This window comes from Leuciscus leuciscus (assembly GCF_965113295.1).
Source record: "Leuciscus leuciscus genome assembly, chromosome: 1".
NCBI lineage: Eukaryota > Metazoa > Chordata > Actinopteri > Cypriniformes > Leuciscidae > Leuciscus > Leuciscus leuciscus.
The window spans coordinates 46,670,070-46,695,730 of NC_138725.1; the positions used below are offsets into that span (position 1 = coordinate 46,670,070).

Genomic DNA, 25,661 nt, shown 5'->3' on the forward strand with positions numbered 1-25,661 from the left:
GTCCCTAATTGTTCTCCCACGTTCTGTAAATGACACTGCAAATGGTTCAGAAATGAATCAGTGTGTTATGAGTCAACATTTAATAACTGCAAAAGGGTGTAGTTTACCGCGGATTTAAGTAACAGTTGTTCCTTTATAGAAACAGAAATAACTTTTTAAGTGAGTGGCTGGTAACGCTGAGCAGTTCGTGGGCTGTACCATGTGAGCGGGGGGCGGGGGAGAGACTGTTTGTTCCACCAGCCGCTGCCGAACTGAAATAGGCTGAGACTGCTGCCATATCCTGAATTAGACATGGCCGCGACCGGAGTTCTCCCCTTTATCAGGGGAGTAGACCTGAGTGGGAATGACTTTAAGGTGAGAGTTCCGATTCAATGCGTCTATAGGTACGGGATATTGTTAATAAATCATTCACTCAAACGAGGAACGCGATGTAGGTTAGTTAGCGTGTCAAAACAGGGTAAGATGGTGAGCTAGCAGTGCTAACTGTGCTAGCTTAGAAGAACACTGGGCGTTAGCTCGCGACTTGTCAAAATTTGTTGCGGTCAATCAAGTGGTGTGACAGGCAGGGGAAATAACTAGAAGTTTGTTAGCAGTTCAGCTGTGCTGGTTGACAGTAATACTTCTGCCCTCAAGAAATGAAATGTGCTGCGGTTGACAATCTTTAACATGTCGTTAGGAAATAGATTCTTTTAGACTAGATAGAGCATCGTCAATATGCATATAAAAGGAAGGTTTTGTTATTTAAAACATGTGTAAGTCTTTTACATGGGTTCCTTAAGCAGTAGTATCACCCAGCCTCTCAAGTATGTCAGTTTATTTGAGTACATTTGTGATGATGCTCTGAGTCTTTGTCTTATATAAAGCCACTTCAGTCAGATCTGCTCATATCGAGATGATTATGTGAGCAGCTTACTGTTTTCTATCCCAAAGTGTGGTCTGGGGGCCCCCAGGGGCCTCAAGAGAGTGCTAGGGGGTCTGTGCAACTGTTTAGAGAAAAGTATAAGATAAAAAAAATAGATTAAAATAAGTAAAGGATTGAATAAAATAAATACTTATACTTAGGGGTGCACGATATATCGTCCACCATATTGGTATCGGCCGATATATGTTCATTTTTAATGTTATCGTTATCAGCCCGATAAGTAAATGTGGACGATATATTAAAGCTGATAAATAATGGATTATTTCCTTCAGATGGGCACTGTTAGCCATGATGGTTTTGAATTGCTTGAAATATCATTGGAATCACTTCAAAAAGGAAAATATAGTTAAGTGCAACAGGTGCAGCGCAAGTCTGTCATATAGGATTAGGCTACATACAATTATAATGAGAACATTATAATTGTGTGCTTGGGACAAGGCTTTTGATGTTTTGATGTTTTTGTAATCAGGCTCTCAAAAATTATTATACATTTTTGGATTTAGATTTATTGGCCAATATATCGGTTATCGGCTTTCAAATATAAAGAATTATCGGTTATCATATCGGCCAACATATCTGTGCATCCCTACTAACAATACAGTACTATAATAAGTAGAAACAATACAATAAATGTAACTTAATATTTTCTAAATAATATTTTTATTATTAAAATGATTTTATTTCACAGTACACATTGGGTCTTTATACAAGAAACTATATAGATGCCTTTTAAATTTTAGAATGGGTGTCTCTCGCATAAGGATTATCGTATTTGGGGCTCTGTGGTATCTAAAAAAATTGATAAACCCGCTTCTGGCTCATGCTTATTTTGTTGCCATAGCAAACACACCCCATAATCTCCCACAAGTGTTTTTATTTCTGTCCTGAAATGACTTCATTGTACCATGTTTATTTTGTTTTAGATCAGATTCAGGCATCAGACTGATTTCTTTGGGAAATTACATCAGTGTAGAAGATCCATCAAAAACTACCAAATCACTAATGCAGAAACTGACTCGTATGACTCATGATGGTCTGATTTAAGACTTTGTATCTCTTGTGTTGAACACAGGGGGGTTATTTTCCTGAGCATGTCAAGTCTATGAGTAGCTTGCGATGGCTGAAGCTGAACAGAACGGGGCTTTGCTATCTTCCAGAGGAACTGGCCTCCCTACAGAAACTGGTGATTGTGTATTGCACAGCTGAGTCACAATTTCATATTTTGCAACTAGGCTTTGTCAACTTGCTAATAATCATTCTCTGGTCTTTTTTTTTTTTGTTTTTTTGCCTTTTGTGTGAAATCAGGAACATTTGTCCGTGAGTCACAACAGCCTCACAACACTGCATGGAGAATTGTCAAGTCTTCCCAACCTGAGGGTAAATATGATCGCCCATATTGCGAAATACTTGACATGTTCTCTACTAGCGTTTCACATAAGTATATATAAATATTTTTGTAACTGTTTACATACACTACCGTTCAAAAGTTTGGTGTCAGATTTTTTTTTTGAAAGAAATAACTACTTTTATTCAGCAAGGATGCATTAACTTAATTAAAAGTGACAGTAAAGGCATTTATGTCACAAAAGATTTCTATTTCATGTAAATACTGTTCTTTTAAACTTTCTGTTCATCAAAGAATTCTGAAAAAACGATCACAGTTTCCACATATTAATCAGCACAAATGTTTTTGACACTGATAATAATAATAAATGATTCTTGAGCATCAAATCATATTAGACTGATTTCTGAAAGAATCATGTGACACTGGAGTAATGATGCTGGAAATTCAGCTTTGCCATCACAGGAATAAATCACATTTTAAAATGTATTCAAATTGAAAAGTTATTTTGAATTGTAATCAAATTTCACAGTATTACTGTCTTACTGTATTTTTGGTTAAATAAATGCTGCCTTGGTGAGCACGTTCTTTCAAAATTGTCGAAAGAAATCTTTACTGACTTACAAACTTTTGAACGGTAGTCTATGTACTTAAAATTGCTTTTGTCTTTAAACACAGCATGAATTTTAATTTTATTGTAAATATTTACATTGCTCAGACTAGCGTTTAATCTGCTCTTGTTGTTTTTGCTGTAGGCGGTGGTGGCCAGAGGAAACAGCCTAAAGAACTCTGGTGTTCCTGATGATATTTTTCAGCTGGATGATCTTTCTGTGCTGGTATGTAGAGAATTACTTTGTGTGTATTTCTCAGTTAAGTATATGTCTCATTTAAGTGCAAAATTACAGGCAGGATTTACATTTATTTAAGCAGGGCTGTTTTGATTAGTGAAACTATGCAAATTTGTCATCGTTTATGTGCTGCAATGATGGTGTGTGTATGTATTGGTCCCTCCTCTATTCAGGATCTGAGTTACAACCAACTGTCTGAAATCCCTCGGGACTTGGAGAACTCCAGAAACATGTTGGTCTTAAACCTCAGTCACAATAGGTACGGTCTGTGTCTGTCTGTTTTGTACCCAAGTTCTTGGAAGTGAAGAATAATTATCTATCATGAAAATGCACTTTAAACATTTTAGGATTTTATATTGTGATCTGTTACTGTGGTATTTTGGAAGATGTCTTGTGTGATGATTTGGGGATGTACAAGGGTTAGTTCACCCAAATATGAAAATTATCCCATGCTATAAGCCAGTGACCATAGTTTATAAAGTTATAAATATGGATATTTTTCTTACAAAAACACATCGCTTTGCTTCAGAAGGCCTTTATTAACCCTCTGGAGCCTTATGGATTACTTTATGATGGATGGATGAGCTTTTTGGGGCTTCAAAATCTAAGTTGCTATTCACTCCCATTATAAAGCTTGGAAGAGGCAGGATATTTTTAATATAACTCCAATAACTCCAATTGTGTTTGGCTGAAAGAAGAAAGTCATATACACCTAGGATGGCTTGAGGGTGAGTAAATTATGGGATAGTTTTCATTTTTGGGTCAACTAGCACTTTAAGGATTCATTTAGACTAGACTGGACTTGTGCTACTGATGGAATGGAAAAGAACACATGGATCTTTCTTGGGATATGTTTGTAAAAGTTGAACTATTTTTAGTTTGAGCTAAGGCCCCACATTTTCCACAACGATATTTGAAGGTCCCATGACTTTTCCAGTTGTTTGTTATTTTAGTGGATGGGGATTAAAAAAATATTTCTTACTCAATATCTACCCAATAAAATATTTTAGAATTTGGCATGAGTATAAAAATTTGCATTTATTCTAAAAATGCTCCTGGAGTAATTAGATTTAATTACTTTACATGACTTTTCTAGAGATAAAATCACAATTTAAAAAAAATTAGGCTACCTCATATTATATTAATGTTTTTCAAGAGCCCCTGTTTGAGAACCACTAATCTATGTCTGGTTAATACATATGTGCATGGACTCGCAATTTTAAAAAAAATTGTGCAGATCGAACTCGCTTTATCATTTACCCCCATCCCTGCTTAAATACTTCAGCGATCAAAGTGCACATCTTTTTTTTGTAGTCACAGTGGAATTTCTGTGAACATAAATGTTAGTCTGAAACAGTTCTATGATGTTTGCTTTCTCACAGCATTGATAACATACCGAATCAGCTGTTCATCAACCTCACTGACCTGCTGTACCTGGACCTCAGTAACAATAATTTGGACAGTCTGCCGCCTCAGATGAGACGCTTGGTCCATTTGCAGACCCTGATACTCAATAACAATCTGCTTATGCACGCACAGCTGAGGTAAGACAAGCAGTTTTTATGGTTTAATTTCCGTCTATGCCATATAGGAGGAAGGCTGCATTCATTTCAGATGACATCATTGTGTTATCAACATTGCCTCTGATAAACTCTGACTCCAATCTGTGTCACTTGTATGACTTTGTCATAACAGGCAGTTACCTGCTATGGTAGCTCTTCAGACCCTCCATTTAAGGAACACACAGCGTACTCAAAATAATATGCCCACGAGTCTGGAGGGCCTCACTAATCTAGCAGGTAGAGATCTAGCGGTGTTACTGCTCTCTCTGTAAAATAATCATCAGTGTCTCTAATTGCTGTTGTTCCTTGTATAATGAATCTTTTGTGCGTTTTTGTGTAGATGTGGACCTGTCCTGCAATGATCTGACTCGGGTACCCGAATGCTTGTACTCGCTGACTAATCTCAAACGGCTAAATCTGAGCAGCAATCAGATATCTGAACTGTCACTGTGTATAGATCAGTGGACCAAACTCGAGACGCTCAACCTTTCTAGGAATCAGCTCACATCTCTGCCTGTAAGTCCCTCATTAACAAATAAGGTAAAACAGAGGAACTTATCAGTTATCAGAAGTTGTTTGGCTTTAAAAGTGCTTTTGTGCGAGAGCTGATACTTCATCACATTAATAATTTTGTCATTTAGATTATATTTGAAATTTGTTTGCCACTAATCTTGTCTCTCCTTTTTCCCTGTTTGGTGTGATGTGCAGTCTGCCATTTGCAAGCTGTCCAAGCTGAAGAAGCTGTATGTGAACTCGAATAAAATAGATTTTGATGGCCTTCCATCTGGTGTGGGAAAATTGTCCAACCTGGTTGAGTTTATGGCCGCAAATAATAATTTAGAGCTTGTTCCAGAGGGGCTGTGCAGGTGAGAACTGAGACAGTTTATCTGTGGTTAGATATAATTATAAAACCAACATATATCCTATTGATAATGGTAATATGTGGATTTTTGATTTTGCTCAGGTGTGGAAAATTGAAGAAATTGGTCTTGAACAAGAACCGGCTTGTGACATTACCAGAGGCCATCCATTTCCTCACTGACCTGGAGGTAAGAACTCTTTAATGAAGAAATATCTATAAAAATATCCTGAAAAATGAAGTTTCTACAAAAATATTAAGCAGCACACCTTTTCAACATTGATAATAAAAAGACACATTTCTTGAGCAGCAAATCATATTATAATGATTTCTGAAGGATCATGTGACACTGAGGTAATGATGCTGAAAATTACTTCTTTCAGATCCATAAAAAAAAAAAAAATCTTACCTGGCACAAAATTTTGAACAGTAGTGTATGTTTTTATGTACTTATTAAAAAGACTAAAGCAACAAACACTAATGCATATGTTAAACCAGTTAATAAATGCTGATTAAAGTTGTCTTTTGTGACGTTGATGTTTTAGGTTTTGGATGTTCGTGAGAATCCAAATCTAGTCATGCCCCCTAAACCAGTAGACAGGACAGCTGAGTGGTACAACATAGACTTCTCGTTGCAGAACCAGCTGCGACTGGCTGGTGCGTCTCCAGCCACTGTGGCAGCAGCTGGTGGAGGTACAATATGCTTTTTTTCTCTTAGAGTTATGTTATTGTAATTATGACCTATTTCAAACTAACCCTTAATGGCTGAAGATGCTGAGTTTGAAGTAACAAAACTGAAAATATGACTGTAATACAGCTCAAAGTGCAACATGATCTTTGTGTGTTATACAGGAAATAGTCCTAGAGATCATATGGCCAGGAAGATGAGGCTAAGGAGACGCAAGGACTCGGCCCAGGATGATCAGGCTAAACAGGTGCTGAAGGGAATGTCAGACGTGGCTCAGGAGAAGAACAAATCCATTGAGGTGAGGGAACAGCAGAGCTATAATGATGGAGCCATTATATTGGTACATGTCCAAACCTATCTGGTCTTCACATGCCTCTTGATCTTTTAGGAGAATGGAGACATGAAATACTCTGACCTGAAAACCAAACGCTGGGACAAGAACCTGGAGAAACCTCAGCTAGATTACTCGGAGTTCTTCTTGGAGGATGTGGGGCAGATCCCTGGTGTTACGATTTGGCAGATAGAAAACTTTGTACCCATGCAGGTGGACGAGGCCTTCCATGGGAAGTTCTATGAAGCAGACTGTTACATTATTCTTAAGGTCAGCCCTGTAAAAAAATTCTAATGATCATCATGTTTATTAAAGTACTTTAGTTTAAATATTGTTTCTTTAATTTATAAGGTCTCCTGCTCCCAGTCTGCATCCACTCTTTCAATGAATGCTTTGTAATGCACTTTTACAGACGTTCTTGGATGACAACGGAGCCCTGAACTGGCATATCTATTACTGGATCGGGCAAGAAGCTACGCTTGATAAGAAAGCCGGCTCTGCTATCCATGCTGTCAATCTCCGTAATTATTTGGGTGCTGAGTGCAGGACAATCAGAGAGGAGATGGGAGATGAGAGTGAAGAATTCACTGCGGTCAGTGAAGCAAATGCCATTCCTTGCGCAAAATGATGTATTGCTGCATTATCAGCATATGCTTAGATATATTTCTTTGCACTGTGTTTTAGGTGTTCGACAATGAGATCTCTTACATTGAGGGTGGAACTTCTAGTGGATTTTTCACCGTAGAGGACACGCAATACCCGACCAGGTGCCCCGCCAAAAACAACACCCAGGACTGCCTCTATAGCTCACCCCTGATCTGACTCACACTAATCCTGTTTGTTTTGTATTTTGGGCAGGTTGTACAGGGTTTATGGGAAAAAGAACATCAGATTAGAATCTGTGCCTCTGAAAGCATCCTCACTGGACCCACGGTGAGTTTAGTGTGCCATTCGCTCTATGTATGTTGATAAGAGTGACTCAGTCTGATATTTTTTCTTTCTTTCTGTTTAAAGATTTGTCTTTTTGTTGGACACTGGTCTTGAATTATTTATTTGGAGAGGAGCAAACGCAACACTTGGTGGTACTACAAAAGCAAGGTAATATATGCAAACAATTAAGCTGTGTTTTTTTTTGTTTTTTTTCAGATCTGTTTGTTCAGATTTGTAATAGTCCCCATGCTATTTACAGGTTATTTGCTGAAAAGATGAACAAAAATGAGCGAAAAAGTAAAGCAGAGATTACGACTTTGATGCAGAATCAGGAACCTCCGGAATTCTGGGAAAAGCTTGGGGGACAGCCGGAAGAAATCAAGAAACATGTCCCAGATGACTTCACTCCTGTCCGACCCAAGCTTTATAAGGTTAGGGAATGGTCTATGGTTTGTTGTGCATTCCTTTCTAAAACCACCACGGTGTAAAATATTTAGTACTTTCTTGTTCTGTTAGGTTGGCTTGGGCTTGGGATACCTTGAACTTCCTCAGATCAACTACAAACTGTCTGTGGAGCACAAGGACAAGCTCAAACTAGATGTGGTTCCAGAGCACAGACTGGTAATGTCATGTCCATAATGACTGTAGCAGCAAAAAATTCTAGGAAAAATGTATATTACCATTCAAAAGTTTGGGTTCCTTAATCATACCTGAATACACTAACTGGTGGAACATTTTCTCGTTATAGGTCCAAGGTCTTTTGGACACTAAAGGTGTCTACATCTTAGATTGCTGGTCAGATGTCTTCATTTGGATTGGCCGTAAGTCCCCACGTCTTGTGAGGGCAGCTGCTTTGAAACTGGGCCAAGAGGTGTGCAGCATGCTTCATCGGCCAAAACACGCCGTGGTCATCCGTAATCTGGAGGGCACAGAGGGACAGGTAAAATTGACAAAATAAGAGATTAAAAAAACGTTTTGCCTTTATTTAAAGATACTCTATTAAATGACACAACACTTCTCTGTTCTAATTCCATGTTGCGCTCAACAGGTCTTTAAATCCAAGTTCAAGAATTGGGATGACGTGCTGAAGGTGGATTATACCAGGAACGCAGAGAGTGTGAAACAAGAAGTGGGCTTGTCTGGCAAGGTGAAGAAGGATGCAGAGCAGAAAGACCAAATGAAAGCTGATCTAACGGCTCTGTTCCTGCCTAGACAGCCAGCCATGCCTCTCACAGAGGTGAGACCTGAACTAACAGCTCAATAATTACAACTTTTCAGTTTTAGGATGTCCTGAGTAATTCTGTCAAAATTCTATCAAATTAATTGTGTCTTTGTGGGTTTGTTGTAAATCTGATAGGCGGAGCAGATGATGGAGGAGTGGAATGAGGATTTGGACGGCATGGAGGGCTTCGTTCTGGAGGGGAAGAAGTTTGCCCGTTTACCAGAGGAGGAGTTTGGGCACTTTAACACTCAGGATTGCTACGTATTTCTCTGCAGGTTGGTCAGAGTGCATCACTAAAATTGACTGCAAAAATTGCAGCCAGGTTGTGATGTCACTTAATTCTCAGATGGACAGAGTTCTGATAAACTAGGTGAAATCTTCAGACAAAAAAAAAAAAAACTGTTATATTTGTAACTAAATGAACTATTACTGTCTTAGATACTTATGACTCATCTTTCATTGAAATTATGTGATATTTGTGTCTGTCTCAGGTACTGGGTGCCAGTGGAGTATGAGGATGATCAGGAGAAAAAAAAGGAGAAAGGACAAGAGGGAGATGATGAGGACAAACAGCCTGAGGAAGACTTCCAGTGTGTGGTTTACTTCTGGCAGGGCCGTGAGGCCTCCAACATGGGCTGGTTGACCTTCACTTTCAGCCTGCAGAAGAAGTTTGAGAGCTTGTTCCCAGGCAAACTGGAGGTACTGCATGCTAACTAATAAATTAAATACATTTTTGGGTTAATTAAATGGATCCATTATGAAATTGATCTCATATTTCATCTTCATTGTGTTGTAGTGACTCTTATTGCTTTGACCTCATATCATCGCTGTCGGGTGGAAAACTCGTATCTCCAAAAACGCTACTTTTCAAGAAATGGAAAAAACACAGAATTTTTAAATAAACACACGTTGTCAACGTTGATGTTGCGGCTTTATATATGGTCAGACACTTGCATGTGTCATTATATTGTTAACAAATGTTACCAAAATCAAACTCAAATTTCGGACATGCGTTTTGTCATTAGAACGGCCGCATCTGAGGCAGTAAGTGCACTGCATTAGGTTTTCATCAACTTACAGGTTATAAAGTTTACTGTAGCTATGTGGGGGCTTAGTTTCTTCTGTCCTAGATCTCATGATATAAACGGCGAAATGCTACGAACAGAACTGTCTGACTGAAGCCTCCGTTACTAGCTCTTAAATGACGGCTTGGAATAAGCAACGGAGGCTTGGGATGAGATCCGTAAGAAATTAGTCCTACACACACAAGCGTTTTAAGGACAAAAACCTGACAAATGTCTTGAGTTACAATATCTGAACAATGTTTTGAAGTGTGGTAACCGTAGTATAAGCAGAATAGGTGTCTCCGGGCTTTGAATTATTGAAAAATAATGCACACCCGACATGTAACGGACACTTTGCTTCGCGTCGTGACCACATTACCACCTCGGTGTGCATTATTTTTCTAATAATTCAATGGCCTGTAGTCAATTATTCCTTACACACACACACACACACACACACACAAACGGTGCTCATTCATGATCGAGGTGGGGTGGGGTAATGATGTTTGACCGACAGTTTGAGGATCCAATGAAGTTACGAGGTTTAGCCACAAGGTCTTTTTAATACTTTTCATTGGTTAATTATTTACAAAACCCAGAAGACGTCTGTAAAGGGTGACCAATAGTAATGATAAAAAAAAAATTAAAAAAAAAGACGAATTATGGAGACACAAGGTTTCCGCCCGACAGTGATGAAATGTATCTTTGTAAGTTTTACAATAAGTCATGACATCATATCTCATGCATATTTCAGGTTGTGAGGATGACCCAGCAACAGGAGAATCTCAAGTTCTTGTCACACTTCAAGAGAAAGTTCATCATCCACAAAGGCAAGAGGAAGCTAAAAGTGGACAGTGTGCAGCCAAGCTTATACCACATAAGGACAAATGGAAGTGCGCTATGCACCAGGTAACTATATCATGTATGTACAGGAAGTATCTTTTCATCAGCTATTTCTAAAGTCAAATAAATAAACATGTGTGGTGTTTCTGTTGTGTTTTAGGACTATTCAAATAGCCACAGATTCCAGTAACCTCAACTCTGAATTCTGCTTCATATTGAAGGTAAACTGGCATTTGATGTACCTGTTCATGTATTATAAATCATTAAATAATAATAAAGGAATCAAGATTAATATTTGCAGTGGTTTATAAATGGTTAATAACTCAAATATTACTTAGGTGCCATTTGAAAGTACAGACAACCAGGGAATAGTTTACACATGGGTGGGCCGAGCAGCAGACCCTGATGAAGCTAAACTGGCAGAGGACATCATGAACACCATGTTTGATGACACTTACAGCAAACAGGTTCATTTCAGCTGTGAAAATCAAAAATTTGCTCACTACATCATCTTGACTATTTTCTTAAACAATTTTTTTCTTTTTTTTTTCTTTTCTTCAGGTGATAAATGAAGGAGAAGAGCCAGAAAATTTCTTCTGGGTTGGCATTGGCTCACAGAAGCAATACGATGAAGATGCAGAATACATGAAATACGCTAGACTGTTTAGGTGAGCATTTAGTTTCAGAAAAGTTATAAAAAATAAATTTAAAAAAAGATTTATTTATTTTAATAAGCAAGGATGCATTTTTTTAACCAAAAGTGATAGTAAAGACATTTTATTATGTTGAAGTCCCCCTGTAATCAAAAATGTTATCCCTTAAAACTCATCTTTGATCACCAAAAATACATATTTAAAGGTTTTTTTTCCCTGTGAAAAAATTCTTTCCACGTTTTTGAGACTGTCTTTAGATCACTGCAGTTTTAAAGAGAAAATACTCATAAATGGTGTTGATTTATGAATTTGCACATGGTTTGTCTTAAAGGATTTTAAAAACACAACATAGACATATAAACAACATTAAAATCTTGTTTTTCACCACAGGAGGACTTTAAAAACATATTTCTATTTCAAAAACTTTTGAACTTTCGGTTCATCAAAGAATCCTAAAAAAATTATCATGGTTTTCACAAAAATATTAAACCGTTTTCAACATTGATGATAATAATAAATGTTTCTTGAGCAGCAAATCAGCATATTAGACTGATTTCTGAAGGATCATGTGACACTGAAGACTGGAGTAATGATGCTGAAAACTCAGCTTTGCATCACAGGAATAAATCACATTAAGATATATTAAAATAAAAAAACTTACTTTAAATTGTAATATTTCCCAATTTGACTGTTTTTTACAATATTTATCAAATTAATGCAGCCTTGATGAGCATAAGAGACTTCTTTCAAAAACATTAAAAACTCTCATCGACCCCAAACTTTTGAATGGTAGTGTATGTATGATATTTTAAATCAAATAAATGCTGCTTTGGTGAGCATACTGACCCTAAACTTTTCAACAGTTGTTTATTAATTAAATAATTTAATTTGCCTCTCTTCATTTACCATATTTTTAAGGTAATAATAGATTTTATCTCTGATCTCAGGTGCTCAAATGAAAAGGGTTACTTTGCTATATCAGAGAAGTGCTCAGACTTCTGTCAAGATGACCTGGCTGATGATGACATCATGCTTTTGGACAATGGGAAAGAGGTAGAGCTTCATGCTTGCAGCTGAACATATTATTGTGGCAGCAAATCTTTCTTTTTTTTTTATGAGTTGTCACTTAAGAACTTGTTTAGTGAAATTTTAGCAAAAAAGATTTTAGAATTTGTATCATGTTAATGTAAAACATCTTGTATAATATTTCATGCTGTTTTGTTTTTCCTTTTTGTTTGTTTTTAATTTATTATATTTATGCAACTCTTGTATTTTTGTAACTCTGTTTTTGCCATTAAGATAACCTCAGATGCTGACATGCTTAAAAAACATATTACTGCTACTACTACTACTATTTTGTTGAGTTGTTTGTTTGCTTGTTTCACAGGTTTACATGTGGGTCGGCACACAGACAAGCCAGGTGGAGATTAAACTGAGCTTGAAGGCTTGTCAGGTCAGTGACATATTGAGTGGCAGTTTTATTGTACACTTAGTTTATTGTACACCAGCACTTCCCATGCCTGCTTAACATTTGTGTCGCCCTTCAATCAGGTCTATATTCAACACATGAGGTCCAAGGATGCAGAGCACCCGAGAAAACTGCGCCTGGTGCGCAAAGGCAACGAGCCCCACTGTTTTACCCGTTGTTTCCACGCATGGAGCGCCTTCAAGACTGCACTTGCATAAATCAGCCTCTTACGGTCTGTCTGAATACAGAATGAGCATTAGGGTTCAGAAAACCACACCACTCACAACAGCCCTTCCATTATCAATGTGCACTGCATCACTCTTTAAAAAGCTCACACATATATATTTGCTATTTGATGCAATATTAATGAGTTTTATATTTATATGTAGATTTAAAGTCACAGGAAGAGTCTAAATGATACAGCACATAGGTAAGCGTTAAGAGATCAAATGCTGTATTCCTTAAGGGATGGTTTTTAGAAGAACATATCTGTTGAGGGAGAGTCTAAAGTTTTTTTAACCATCTAGCTGCACAAGTATTGTGAATTGTCTGTTTACATTTTCTAAATTCTGCAGCGGTTATTTTAAAGACGACTCTTTATATCATTTGTTTGGGCTACACTTTTCGTGTTTTATTCAGTAGATGCATATCACATATACTGCCTAGACTTTTAGTTATTGAAAGCACAACACCCATGTCTGTTTCAGATCTCACCCTAATGCAATGCTGATTTGGTGCCTCACACCGGATGTTTTTTTTTATTTTTATTGTTTGCCTTTGAATGTTTCATTCCATCAGCTTGACCTGTTTTACTGCTTTACTTTTGGGATGTAGACTCTGATGCCAATGCTGATGGAATAATGAATTGCACAGTTTGTGGAATGTTATTTCATTTATTACGTGTCAGAATGAGAATTTATGCTTTTATGCCCTTAAACTGCCCAGTACATCCATACCAATGCAGCAGTTAACTGGGTTGAACCCAGCGATTTTAATTAACAAAGCAATCTGTAATTGCTATGACTGGCAATCTAGTGGTCTAGTGCTACTACGGTTTGGTCTTCACATATCAAGGCTGTTTTAGCTATTTGGCAGAAACCATCGCATCAGTCACAGATTGTGCTTTTAAAAAAAAAAAAGGAGAAAAAAAAGAGAAAAAGTTATGGTCCTGTGTTTGGACTACTTTTTTCTAATTTTTGAATGTTTGTTGAACTTGGACAGGGAAATTTGTTTAGCCAAGGAAATGAATATTCTTATTTTAATTATGCTTATCAAATTTGTTATGGCTGTCATAAAAGGGATTGGTAGAGGTAAAATACATTTTTGCAATCGATGGTGAGTTGCCCTATTTTGTTTCTTGTCACCGCAGCTTTGTTGTCTGCATATATAAATGTATTTCTATGTGTACAAATATTTTCTGCCACTGATTTCACCTGCAAATGCTCTATTTATGTATTTTGTATTGAATAAAGTTTCATCGCACATCTGTATGTCTCTTGTTGAATATTTGTCATTGCATGCATATATGGTCATTTTCATTAATATTGACAGTTGAATGAATATTAAGTCCATGTATATTTCAAAAAATCTTTCATGATTTTGCACATTGTTTATGAGCAGAAATTGGCCCAAAAGCTTACGTTAAATTTGTTACAGTAAATGTGTAATGAATTATGTATTATTATTATATTAAATCGTATTGATGTAACATTATACAAAAATCATATTATTTTAATATTATTAAATTACATTTTTATTATAATTTAAAGAATATTAGTGTAATTAGAATATTACTTTTAACCATAGACTGTAAAAAATGCTTTTAACTAAATTCACGCACGGAATGCAGTATAAAAGTCCGGTGTGTCATAATAAAAGCTCTTCCTGTCTACGGCGAGTGGATCAGTCCCCACAATGCACTGCGCTGAACGATTACGCACTCAGGAGCGCGCTTCACCCGGCCTCACTGCCCGTGCCCGTACTGTCGTTTACAACAAGCCCTCCAAATCCATACGGATTACACCGAGAAAACTACAGCACACACAGCCAGTGCCTTCTAACAGTATGGAATCCACCCTTAAGAAAGACACGGAGAGCACATGTGTGCTGTGCTGCCAGGACATCGACATGTTCGCGGTGGGGAAGTGTGATCACCCGGTGTGTTACCGCTGCTCCACCAAGATGCGGGTGCTGTGCGAGCAGAAGTACTGCGCCGTCTGCCGGGAACAGCTCGACAAGGTGCCGCCTCGCCCTCTCCTCTCCTCTTCTCCAGCAGCGAGAGCACAGGCCTCGGGTTACTTCTGCTGTACACACACCTCATACACGCGGAACCACGGCCTCACCACTCCCATCACACTAGCTAGCATGTCGATTCATAATGGCAGCGGTTGTGTTTGTCAGGTCGAGATGACCTGAAAAGGTTTAGTTCCGTTTTGTCATCTCTTAGAAGTGAACTAGATGTATTTGTTTGAGTAATTGATTGTCATGATATCTGTTTTTGCTGGTTGTTAAACTTGGAAGCTTGATTGCAGTTTAGATGTTAGCTGGTTTAGCATAGCAGTGGTGATTTATTGCCTGACGTTTCCCGTGACAACTAACGTTAATTGACTTTTTTTGCTTCGTCCCTCAAAGTGTAGTTTACTTCACATTTGTTAAGACATAATGTGACAGCCATGGATACATTAGTGATCAAGTTCATTTGTTTAGGTTTTTTTATTTTTTTATACACATGATTTTGGGACAGCTCAGCTGAATTGTGCTGTTATGTAACCAGCTTCACTGATAACTCTCTCGTTAGAAACTACTAGACGTGTAGTTTTTCTGACAGGCTGTCAAAGTGTGACGTCATGTTGACGGTGAGTTACTCGCGTGTCAATCGATCAATAGTGCACGCGGCTCTAAAGTCCCTGTTAAGCACAAGTTATATGAATCAACCAGTTTGACATGTGATATACGAGTCTGCTTTTGCTTGATTGACAACGTTGTTCATTTTGTTTAAGGAAGAATTTCATTCATAAAAAAATCCAGATTTATTTCTCTCTCCTGTAATTAATAATGTGATTTATTATTTTTCTTATTATCCCAGGTGGTCTTCATAAAGAAACCTGAACCATTTGCCGCTCTGAAAATTCATCAATATCAGTGTGAGAAGAAATATGACATCTATTTTGGAGATGGGAAGATCTATGCGCAGTTCAGGTGTTCATTTTACTTCTTTTTTTACAGCAGAGATACTAAATTGTCTCAATAGCCTTTTAACAATATTCAATGTGTATTATATTCACTCAGAGCTTAGAAAAACTGTCATTTCAACCAAAAATTAATTGTTGCCAAGTATATTCAAAATGTATCCTAAATTAAATTGTTAAAATAATCAAGCCATGCTTTCCACTTAATTTCTCTGAAGAATTTCCTTATATGCACCTCTATTGTATTATAACAATGATTTAACAGTACAGAGTAAAACTGCCATGTTTAACTTCATATGTATTTTACTAAAACTTCTAAAATGTATTAAAAAAAATGGCACATTTGTTGCACTTTATTTTAAGGTGTCCGTGTTACAGTGTAATTAAACATTTAAGTACGGAGTAATATTAATGAACTACATACACTTACTGTACGGTTGGGAAGAGGGTTTGGTTTAGGGTTAGTTGTATGTAATTATGCATAATTTATAGTTATTACTACAGTAACTATGTGTAATGTGTAACAAGGACACTGTAAAATAAAGTGTTATCGAGACATTTTTGAGATTCTACAGTAAGTTGAATCAGAGTTGTGAATCTACACAATGGAACAGTGTTAATCGGTGACCAGCTCTGATGCAATCTTTAGGCAATTTACTTGTACCAAATAAAAAGTCAATTTAGGTCTCCACAATATATTAATTTTATTTTGCCGGCAAAACCATCGTCCAGCCCTATTTTCTACCCTAATATCAACAACATTTGATGATACTTGTTACTTACAAATGGGTTTTTATCTTTTACAACAAATGCAGGAAGATTTTGTTACATGAATGTCCACATTGTCCAGAACCAAAAGTGTTCTCCAAATTTGAAGAATTAGAGCAACATATGCGGAAACAACATGAGCTCTTCTGCTGCAAGTTATGTGCTAAGCATCTGAAGGTAGCGTATTACATCTTAATTTATTATTGAATTATTTCGTTTTCAAGCTCCTCGTTCGTACAATGAATGTTTTGCCGAACTGTATACAGATATTCTCGTACGAGCGGAAGTGGTACAATCGAAAAGAACTGGCTCGCCATCGAACGCAAGGGGACCCGGATGACACCTCGCATCGTGGACATCCGCTTTGTAAATTCTGTGATGATCGATACCTGGACAATGATGAGCTACTGAAGCACCTGCGACGAGATCATTACTTCTGCCATTTCTGTGATGCGGATGGAGCTCAGGAGTATTACAGGTAGAAGACCAGTTCCTGTTCACTATTTTTTACTTCTATTAACATTTATTTCCAGAAGTAACTCGTTTACATGCACCCGAATAATGGCTCATTTGAACTGAAAAGCCTTCATGAAAACACTTCAGTCGATCCGAATTCAATTTTTGATCGAGTTGAAAGGGGTCATGTAGACCTGAAATAATACAATCAACAGTCATTTTTTAAATCTTAAAATTAAGCTTGTAAACAATTGCGTGCATGTGCAGTGCCGTTATGCGTACGTTTACATGCTTTATGCCATGCAAACATGTGTATGTTTTACTTCTCATCATTACAAACTAATTAATGGATGAGATTGAACTAAATATTTGCGGAAATCAGATTGGATTCATTCCGACTGATGAAAAGTAGTGCATGTAAACATACCTAGTGTCAGCTAAACTACAGAATCATCATATCGTAATTTTATTTATTTTTTCCTACAGTGACTACCAGTACCTCAGCGAGCACTTCAGAGAGAGCCATTATCTCTGCGAGGAAGGGCGCTGCAGTTCAGAGCAATTCACTCACGCTTTCCGCACAGAGATTGACTACAAGGCTCACAAAGCTGCTGCCCACAGCAAAAGCCGGGCAGAGGCACGGCAGAATCGCCAAATCGACATTCAGTTCAGCTATGCCCCCAGACAGCAACGAAGAAATGACGGTAAAGCAGAATTTGCTCTTTTTGTGAGTTGGATATGATTATTCAGGTGCCGCATGCGCTCTTATATGTCCTTAAACTCATTTGAATGGCTTTGTTTAGGTCTGGTAGTTGGTGGCGATGACTATGAGGAAGCGGATCGCTTCAACAGACCGGGAAGACCAGGAAGAGGACGAGGCCCAGGAGGACAGCAGAACGTCAGGAGCTGGAGATATATTCGGTAGGTCCTCATCAGTGCTGCATTCTAACCATATAAGAGCGCTTATGGAAGACTAAGAGAGTTGTTGTCTGCAGAGAGGAAGAGGACCGAGAGATGGCCGCTGCTTTGCGAGCTTCAATGGCCAGCCGACAAGAAGAGAGAAGCCACGCGCAAGACAGAAGCAGTCAGAAGCCACGCAAAGAAGAAAAGATGGAGCCAGATGAAATAAGAAACAACAGAGGCACAGTGAAGCCGACGACTGAAATTCAAGGTATGAGAATTGAAAATATGGTAAATTGTTGTATTTATTTTTTTATTTTTTTTGAAAGTGGAAAAGATGGAGCATGTTTACCTATATTTCAGCTCGATCAATGAAGAGTAATGCCTCTTTGGCTGGTCAGGACTTCCCAGTTTTAGGGGCAGCTGCACCTCCAGCCCCAATTCAAAGGTATGTTTTGTCCTGTTTCTTTTTTTGTCACGTTTATGTATTTTCCCATTTAGGAATGGTAATTTGCATTTTTTAATTAGTAGTGATTGCTTGCTTGTACATTTATTTTGTCAGATCTATTAATTGATTCAAATTCACATTCATTACACTACTTTCTGTGATGTTTTTAATGCCCGAATACTTATGCCCCTTACTTAATGAACCGTTATGTTTTTATTACCTTAGAATGAGCCATTTCTATCTACATACACCGCGGGTCCCCTTACATTGAAATAGCCATTTTGCACCGACATGTTTCTACAGTAGCCCTCAACGGACAAACGCGTTTCGTCACTATGTTCTTCGTGCAAAGAAGCAAGCTGAAGTCAGCGAATAAAACACTGACACAATGATGAACAAGTAATAATAATATTCGCAATAACATATATTACTGAATAATTAAGTAAACATCATTTATTAATTTATAATTGTAAAGAAACCTCATTGCTTAACTGGTTACTCTCTGCTGTCTCAGATGACGACATCTTTTCCTGTCGGCCACCGTAACTTCTGTTGGTTGTAATTCTAAAAATGACAGTGCACCTTTAAGACAAAAATGTTGGGCTGATACAACTGACCTGAAATCAGTGTTGTTACTGTTAAAACTAAAGCTAATAATTATAATTTCAAATAATTTCCATTATTTGAAATAAAGCACAAATAAAATAAAATATAACTATTAGATGGAAAAATTCAACTTCAAAAAAACAAGTTTAAGTTAACAAAAAAGTACTAAAGTACTAAAATTACTTCAACTAAAACTGAAATAAAAATTAAGACTAAATGGATATATTATATAAAAAAGTAATATAATCGTAAACTAACCCTTTTTGCATAGTCATTTATTATTATTTCATAAAAAAACACTTTACTGCTTTTGTCCTCCAAATCTACTATCCTGGTATCACAATGACATAAAACGTCGTCTGAATTCTTGAAAACAAAACCTTTGTTTTGTTTGGCTATTTTGGCGTAAGCTTTTATTATTATTTCTTTGCACAAATATATTTCGACAGAACTGCTTTTGTCATAAGGTGCAATCAGCATGGAGAAATATGCAGAAAATACCAAAACAAAAAGGGGAATGATGTCAGAGAGAGGAACCAAGCCATTTCTACTTGCCAGAATATCAATTAGAGATTAAGGGTTGGGCTCTCAGTGGGCACTTAGAATTAGCAACAGCGAGAAACGCCCTAGCATCATTGTACCGAGTTTTGCATGGACAAGCACCACTTGATCTAGTATTATACACTGAGTTTAAAGGGATAGTTCACACAAAAATTAAAATTGTCATCATTTACTCACCCTCAAGTTGTTCCAAACCTTTATTAGTTTCTTTCTTCTGTTAAACACAAAAGAAGATATTTTACAGAATGTCAGTAATCAAACAGTTGATGGACCCCATTGACTCCCATAGTATTTTGTTTCCTATTGAAGTCTATGGCTACCGTCAACTGTTTGATTACTGACATTCTGTAAAATATCTTCTTTTGTGTTCAACTGAAGAAAGAAATTTATACAGGTTTTAGAACAACTTGAGGGTGAGTAAAAGATGGCAAAACGTACATTTTTGGGTGAAGTATCCCTTCAGTTTGAACAGATCAGCAATTAACAATGTCATGTCTCCCTAATGTTGCAGCACGATCAAACAAACTTCTGTCTCCCTGAAGGAAGATGATTTTCCAAGTTTGTCTGGCTCATTAGTTTCCTCTCCAATGACGCCTGCATACACGAATCAACCCAAGAAACATTCATCCTTCCAGGAGGAGGACTTCCCTGCACTGGTCTCCAAGATCAAACCACTGAAGCCCCAGTCGAGCACAACGTCAGCCTGGTCTCAAGCTGGAAGCAAGCCTGTGGTGGTTCCCAATAAACCTGTGGTTCTTCCCACCAAAACAGCCCATGTGGTCTCATCATCCATACTGTCCGCTAGTGACCCGCTCCCCAGTGGAAGTGTGCCTCAGCCTCTCACTGCCGCCTCTTCTCGCCGCAAAAAGAAGCTCACCCCTGCTGAAACCCACAAAGCTCCACCTAAAGTGAAATGTCCATCCTCGTCTGATGATGAGGACCCCCAGAGCGGTAAAACAGCCCAGGAGATCCGTACGGTACCAACTATGCTTGACATTTCCACTTTGCTGACAGTGAAAGGTGGCTCATCTCAGCCCAGCTCCAACCCCAACCCCAAAGCCAGTAAGAAGAAGAAGCCAGCGACGACTTCATCTCTGGGCTCTCCCTCGCACACTCCGGAGTCCGTGTCCAAAATGGCTCACAAAGAGAACGTTCCTGAGATGAAGCCACCAGATACCAGTCTCGCCAAAGCTCCCGCGCCGCCCAAAACAAACTCCTTTATAAATGGACTCATGGAGAAGCCAGCAGAAGCACTGTCCTGTACATCATTTCCTGAAAATATTCCTTCCCCTTTCAAGCAGCCAGTAACTGATCAAGCCCTTCCATCCAAGGAAGAGGATTTCCCAGCTCTTGTTTCCAAAAAGCCTCCACCTGGTAAGAGGTCTTTCTTAAGAGAGGCAATGCACAAAATGACATCACTTTTATGTAGGGCTGCATGATATATCGAAATAAAATCGATATCTCAATATGGCTTAGTGCAGTTGTCAAATCTCACAGGCTGCAATTTGCTTCTGGTTTGAGTGAAGCACATAATTTACGACAACCCATCAAAATAAAAGCTTGATGAATGAAAGCACTGTTTTGTTTTGATAACATCTGAAAATGAAGAAATTAATACTTAAATATTAGTATTGTAATTCTACAGTAAAATAATACATTTTATTACTCTCTTTTTTTACAGCACAATGGTATTACAATATATTTCTTTTATTTGATTTATATTTAATAATAGTCTATTATTGTAGTCATATTTTAGTAATCTGAATTGTTTGTTTTAGTCGACTAAAATCTAATGGGTTTAGTAAAACTGTAGGGCATTCATTTACCAAACCCATTATATACTCCCGGAGAAAACATTTATTAACCTGTTAATATAAACGATTTTAAAGTTTGAACATGCAATACAGAGACAGATTTAACTGTAAAATTAAATTAAACCACTTCTCCTAAAGTCGAGCACGGTCTTCTTTTCAATGAATGATATTTGCATTCTTTATAACAACTATATATTGCATGCATCATTCTTTATACTTTCAAGCAGACATAATCATTTGTATAAATTCAATATAATTAATCCTTATTAAAGCTATTAAAGAGCAGTGAATGCTTTTCTCTTTTTCTTTTGTTTAATATTAAGGGCACAGACGGCATTCGGTTTATTTTGCACTGCACTATTATGCTCTGATCACATCCGATTTTATCACTTAACTGACTGTTTGCGTGAATATTCTCCAAAACGGACATAGACATAATGTTGTGTGTATTTGTCCATTCAGACGCTAAAGAGAGCTCAATTCAGTACTCGCGCTCTGTATAGCTTCCTATGTGCATGGCTGCACGCTTCGGGTGTGTGCGCACAGAAAACCGTACCGAATGGAGCTCTTTTGCATCGTCACTCTTATTCAGATCTATCTATTTGTCTGCTCTTCTTTCTCAAGCGGATGCCAACTCATGTCCCGCCTGCGCATCTACCACACACGCAAGACATCTGTTCTGACTGGATCTCTTCCCAAATCCCTACCAAACATTTTCGTCATAGTTTTTGTTATTCAAGACTGTTTTTTTTAGTTATGGTCTCGTTTTCGTCTGTAAAAAAAACGTCATTGACAAAAATAATGACAAATTATTTGAAATTAACACTGCGAGGCCGCAACAAATGTTTCAAGTTTTCCCAAATCATTTAGGTTTTTGCTCTTAAAGTCTTCAGAGTAAAAAGTAATTTTTCTCTCTCTCTCTTTTTTATTATTATATTCTATGCTGATGCACTGCCTAACAAAATCACCCCGATCGTTCTTGAATGATTAATTCTTTCCAAATTGCTGTGCAAGCCATCTGCCGAAACTTCTTGTGTTTTTTCATATCACAATATATATGGCAGAAAAACAAAATATTGCATTGTCAGTTTTTTGCAGCCCTACTCATAAGTGCTTCCTTGTGTTTCGTAGGCTTTAAAAGTGCATTTCCGTTGAAGAGCACTCAGAGTGCACTGCCTCCTCCTCCTCCTCCTGGCCTTGGGTCTGTTGTCAGCAAACCTCCCCCAGGATTCACCGGCATCCCACTCAACAGTAATGTGGTGGAGTCATCAGTGTCGGATGTTAACAGGTTAGAGCTTATGGGCGTGTGTGATGTGAAGGGGAAGTGGTGTTTCTTGTCACTGGTTTATTTTGAGTACATAAAAGGTTTTTTCCCATAGTCTTTGTTTAATGTAAGAAACCAAGTGGCATGCTAGAGTTTTTCTCTGCACTAAATTCACTTTTCTGAGGATTTTTTTGCAAGTACAGTTAATCAAGTGGTGTCAAGGTGATTTATAGTGGCTTTATGGAGTCAGTTCCCCTCATGTGTAGTTTATCTCATTAACTATGAACTTGACCCACTAACCTTTGAAAGCAGAAAATGTCTAAATACTCTTAGTTTTACAGTTTAACAGTATTTTTATTGTATTGCATTTGTTGGCTCACGATATACACAAAATTGCTCAAATTAAATATTTGTTGTACATACTTTTCCCTACACTACTGTTCAAATGTTTGGGGTTAATATGTTTGTTTTTTTCTCTCTTGTTTTTTTCTAATTGATTAAAAAGTATTGAAAAGTATTAACGAATGTAGTTCTTTTACTCAGCAGGGAGTCATTAAAGTGATTAAAGACGTTCCAATATCACAAAAGATTTCTAATTCAAATAAATTCTGCTCCTTTGAACTTTCTATTGATCAAATAATGTTAAAAGGTGTTGGTAAAGATGAAAAAATTCACCTTTGTCATCGCAGGAATAAATTACATTTACATACACAAATATTATAATAGAAACCAGTTATTTTATATTGCAATAATATTTCACAGCATTACTATTTTACCAAATTTTTTGATCAAATAAATGTAGCCTGGTTAAGGCGTAAAATACTTTTTCTTTCCCAGATTTTTTTTAATGTTTTTTTATGTTTTTGTTAAAATCATACCGATCCTAAACTTTTGAATGGTAGTGGATATTTCACTATAAAATCACTTCACAACAGAGAATTCTGTTGAATATATTTATCGTGTTTTACCTCACTCAGGCATTGTTTTCTTTCAGACCGACACCTGCCATTGGATCCTACCTCATACCTGAAAATTTCCAGCAAAGAAACATGGACCTTATTCAGTCTATTAAGAATTTCCTTCAAAATGATGAAATCAAGTTCAATGAGTTCAAAAATTATTCAGGCCAGTTTAGACAGGTAACTTTCAAACCAAGATTTCAATTACTCTTCTTTTTTTCCCAGTGTTATACTGATATAAAATACTTTTGGATTATTAGTCCTACAATGTCTAAAACTATTTTAAGCAGCATGATGCCTTTTATAATTATTATTCAGCTTCTATGAGCTAATTAATTGATACTTTTGAATGTATTTTGAATATTTGAAACATGCATATTTGGTAAAGCTGCTTTGAAACTGTTTGTATTGTTAAAAGTGTGATACAAATAAACATGAATTGAATATATTATTTTCAAGTTTTATTTGTCACATCCTGTAGGACCATTTGAAAGGTGTTTAAAAATGGTGGGAAAACTGCTGACCCATTATAGAACCTTTGATACACTCTTCCTTTCACGTTCTTTGAAAAAATGTCAACATAAAACATTGGTGTTTATTAAAATCCATTTACACACTATATTTTTACATTGATCTCTAACATTTGTTAATAAACTCTCTTTTCTCTTGATCAGGGTATAATCCCTGCTGTCCAGTACTACAAAAGCTGCCAGGAGCTGCTGGGAGAGAATTTCAACAGGGTTTTCAACGAGCTGCTGGTTCTCCTACCAGACACTCGCAAGCAACAGGAGCTTCTCACTGCCCACGGAGACTTTAAGGCTCTCGAGAAACAGCAGCAAGGCATAGGCTTGAAGCCTAAAAAAAACAAAAAGAAAGCCTGGCAGACATGCACCAGCAGCAACAGCCTGGAGTTGGACTGTCAAGTGTGTCCCACCTGTAAGCAGGTGCTGGCTCTGAAAGACTTCAACACCCATAACACCCAGCACATTGGTGACGATGACTTCCCCTCTCTACAGGCCATAAGCAAGATTATCAGCTAGCTGCCAGCAGGCACATGTCCACGGCTGTCTGTGACGCACGACCTGGAGCTGCACCAGGACATTGGCAAGATGCGTGAAAGGATGAGGGGTTGTCGGAGCTGCAGTGATGATGTTTACTCAGATTGTTCAGGTTCAGAAAGTTTTGACAACACCTTTTTTTTAAAGAGGAAAGATCAACCCTAAAACGTGCAAGTAGAACTGTAACTGTGAAGAGAAACAGGTTTACTCTACTTGAAGGCTTGAGTTCTAACGTTAATTCCAGTTCATCTTGACAACTTCTTTTGATCAGGTTTTTCCAGTGCTGTTAGCATGGTCATTAGTTTTTTTCTTCTTCTTTATTGTAAGGTTGGCTGCCTTTGAAAAATAACCTATTTATTTCAGAATGCTCCTGCCGTTCAGTTGAAATATTTCAATTTCTGTTTACAAACTCTACAGCACATAAAAATGAATGGTTAATATATAGTTTTCTTACAGTAAGCTACAGTGATCTGTCAACTGACTTTTGACAAATTACATTTTTGAATGTTTGTTTGTGCTTAAATACTTTGCAATTAAACAATCAAGCAGGGGAACACAATGCACCGCTCGGCACTCCTTAGGGCTCATGTGATTGTCTTTTCTCTGTTTCACAATTACATCAGTGTGAGAAAGTTATAACAAATATAACATTCTGAAAGTTTGGCGGATAGGATCACATTACAAAAATGGATAATTCTTTAATTTGTTTGCTTAGTTTTTGTTAATTACCATTGTGCTTGTGCCTCTTAAATGTTTTTCCTCCCTCTCATAGAAGACTGTTGAGACTTCAGTACGCTCAACGTTTCTAATCTCTCTTACATGAACTGCTAATTGTGGCAAGACCCTGTCGTCAACAATTTGCGATGTGTCAGGACATATCTGCAGAATAAATGCTGGTCAAACGTTA

At 37.4% G+C, this 25,661-nt stretch overlaps 2 protein-coding genes across 2 annotated transcripts; both read left to right on the forward strand.

Moving 5' to 3' along the window:
• Positions 1-197: 197 nt before the first annotated feature.
• flii (FLII actin remodeling protein) lies at positions 198-14,218 on the forward strand. The gene is made up of 30 exons (XM_082177728.1): positions 198-354; positions 1,995-2,105; positions 2,228-2,299; positions 3,020-3,100; positions 3,286-3,371; positions 4,495-4,656; positions 4,808-4,911; positions 5,015-5,190; positions 5,383-5,540; positions 5,639-5,723; positions 6,079-6,226; positions 6,386-6,519; positions 6,610-6,822; positions 6,965-7,144; positions 7,237-7,319; positions 7,411-7,485; positions 7,567-7,650; positions 7,742-7,913; positions 7,999-8,103; positions 8,231-8,422; positions 8,531-8,719; positions 8,840-8,979; positions 9,196-9,403; positions 10,523-10,677; positions 10,772-10,832; positions 10,950-11,078; positions 11,173-11,279; positions 12,212-12,317; positions 12,652-12,717; positions 12,816-14,218. The coding sequence occupies exons 1-30, from the start codon at positions 292-294 to the stop codon at positions 12,948-12,950; spliced, it is 3,780 nt and encodes a 1,259-aa protein (XP_082033854.1). The 5' UTR covers positions 198-291; the 3' UTR covers positions 12,951-14,218.
• A 413-nt stretch (positions 14,219-14,631) lies between these two features.
• znf598 (zinc finger protein 598) lies at positions 14,632-25,661 on the forward strand. The gene is made up of 12 exons (XM_082177736.1): positions 14,632-14,970; positions 15,818-15,930; positions 16,736-16,865; positions 16,955-17,166; positions 17,631-17,848; positions 17,948-18,065; positions 18,140-18,315; positions 18,408-18,492; positions 20,171-21,033; positions 22,605-22,761; positions 23,732-23,876; positions 24,371-25,661. The coding sequence occupies exons 1-12, from the start codon at positions 14,647-14,649 to the stop codon at positions 24,734-24,736; spliced, it is 2,907 nt and encodes a 968-aa protein (XP_082033862.1). The 5' UTR covers positions 14,632-14,646; the 3' UTR covers positions 24,737-25,661.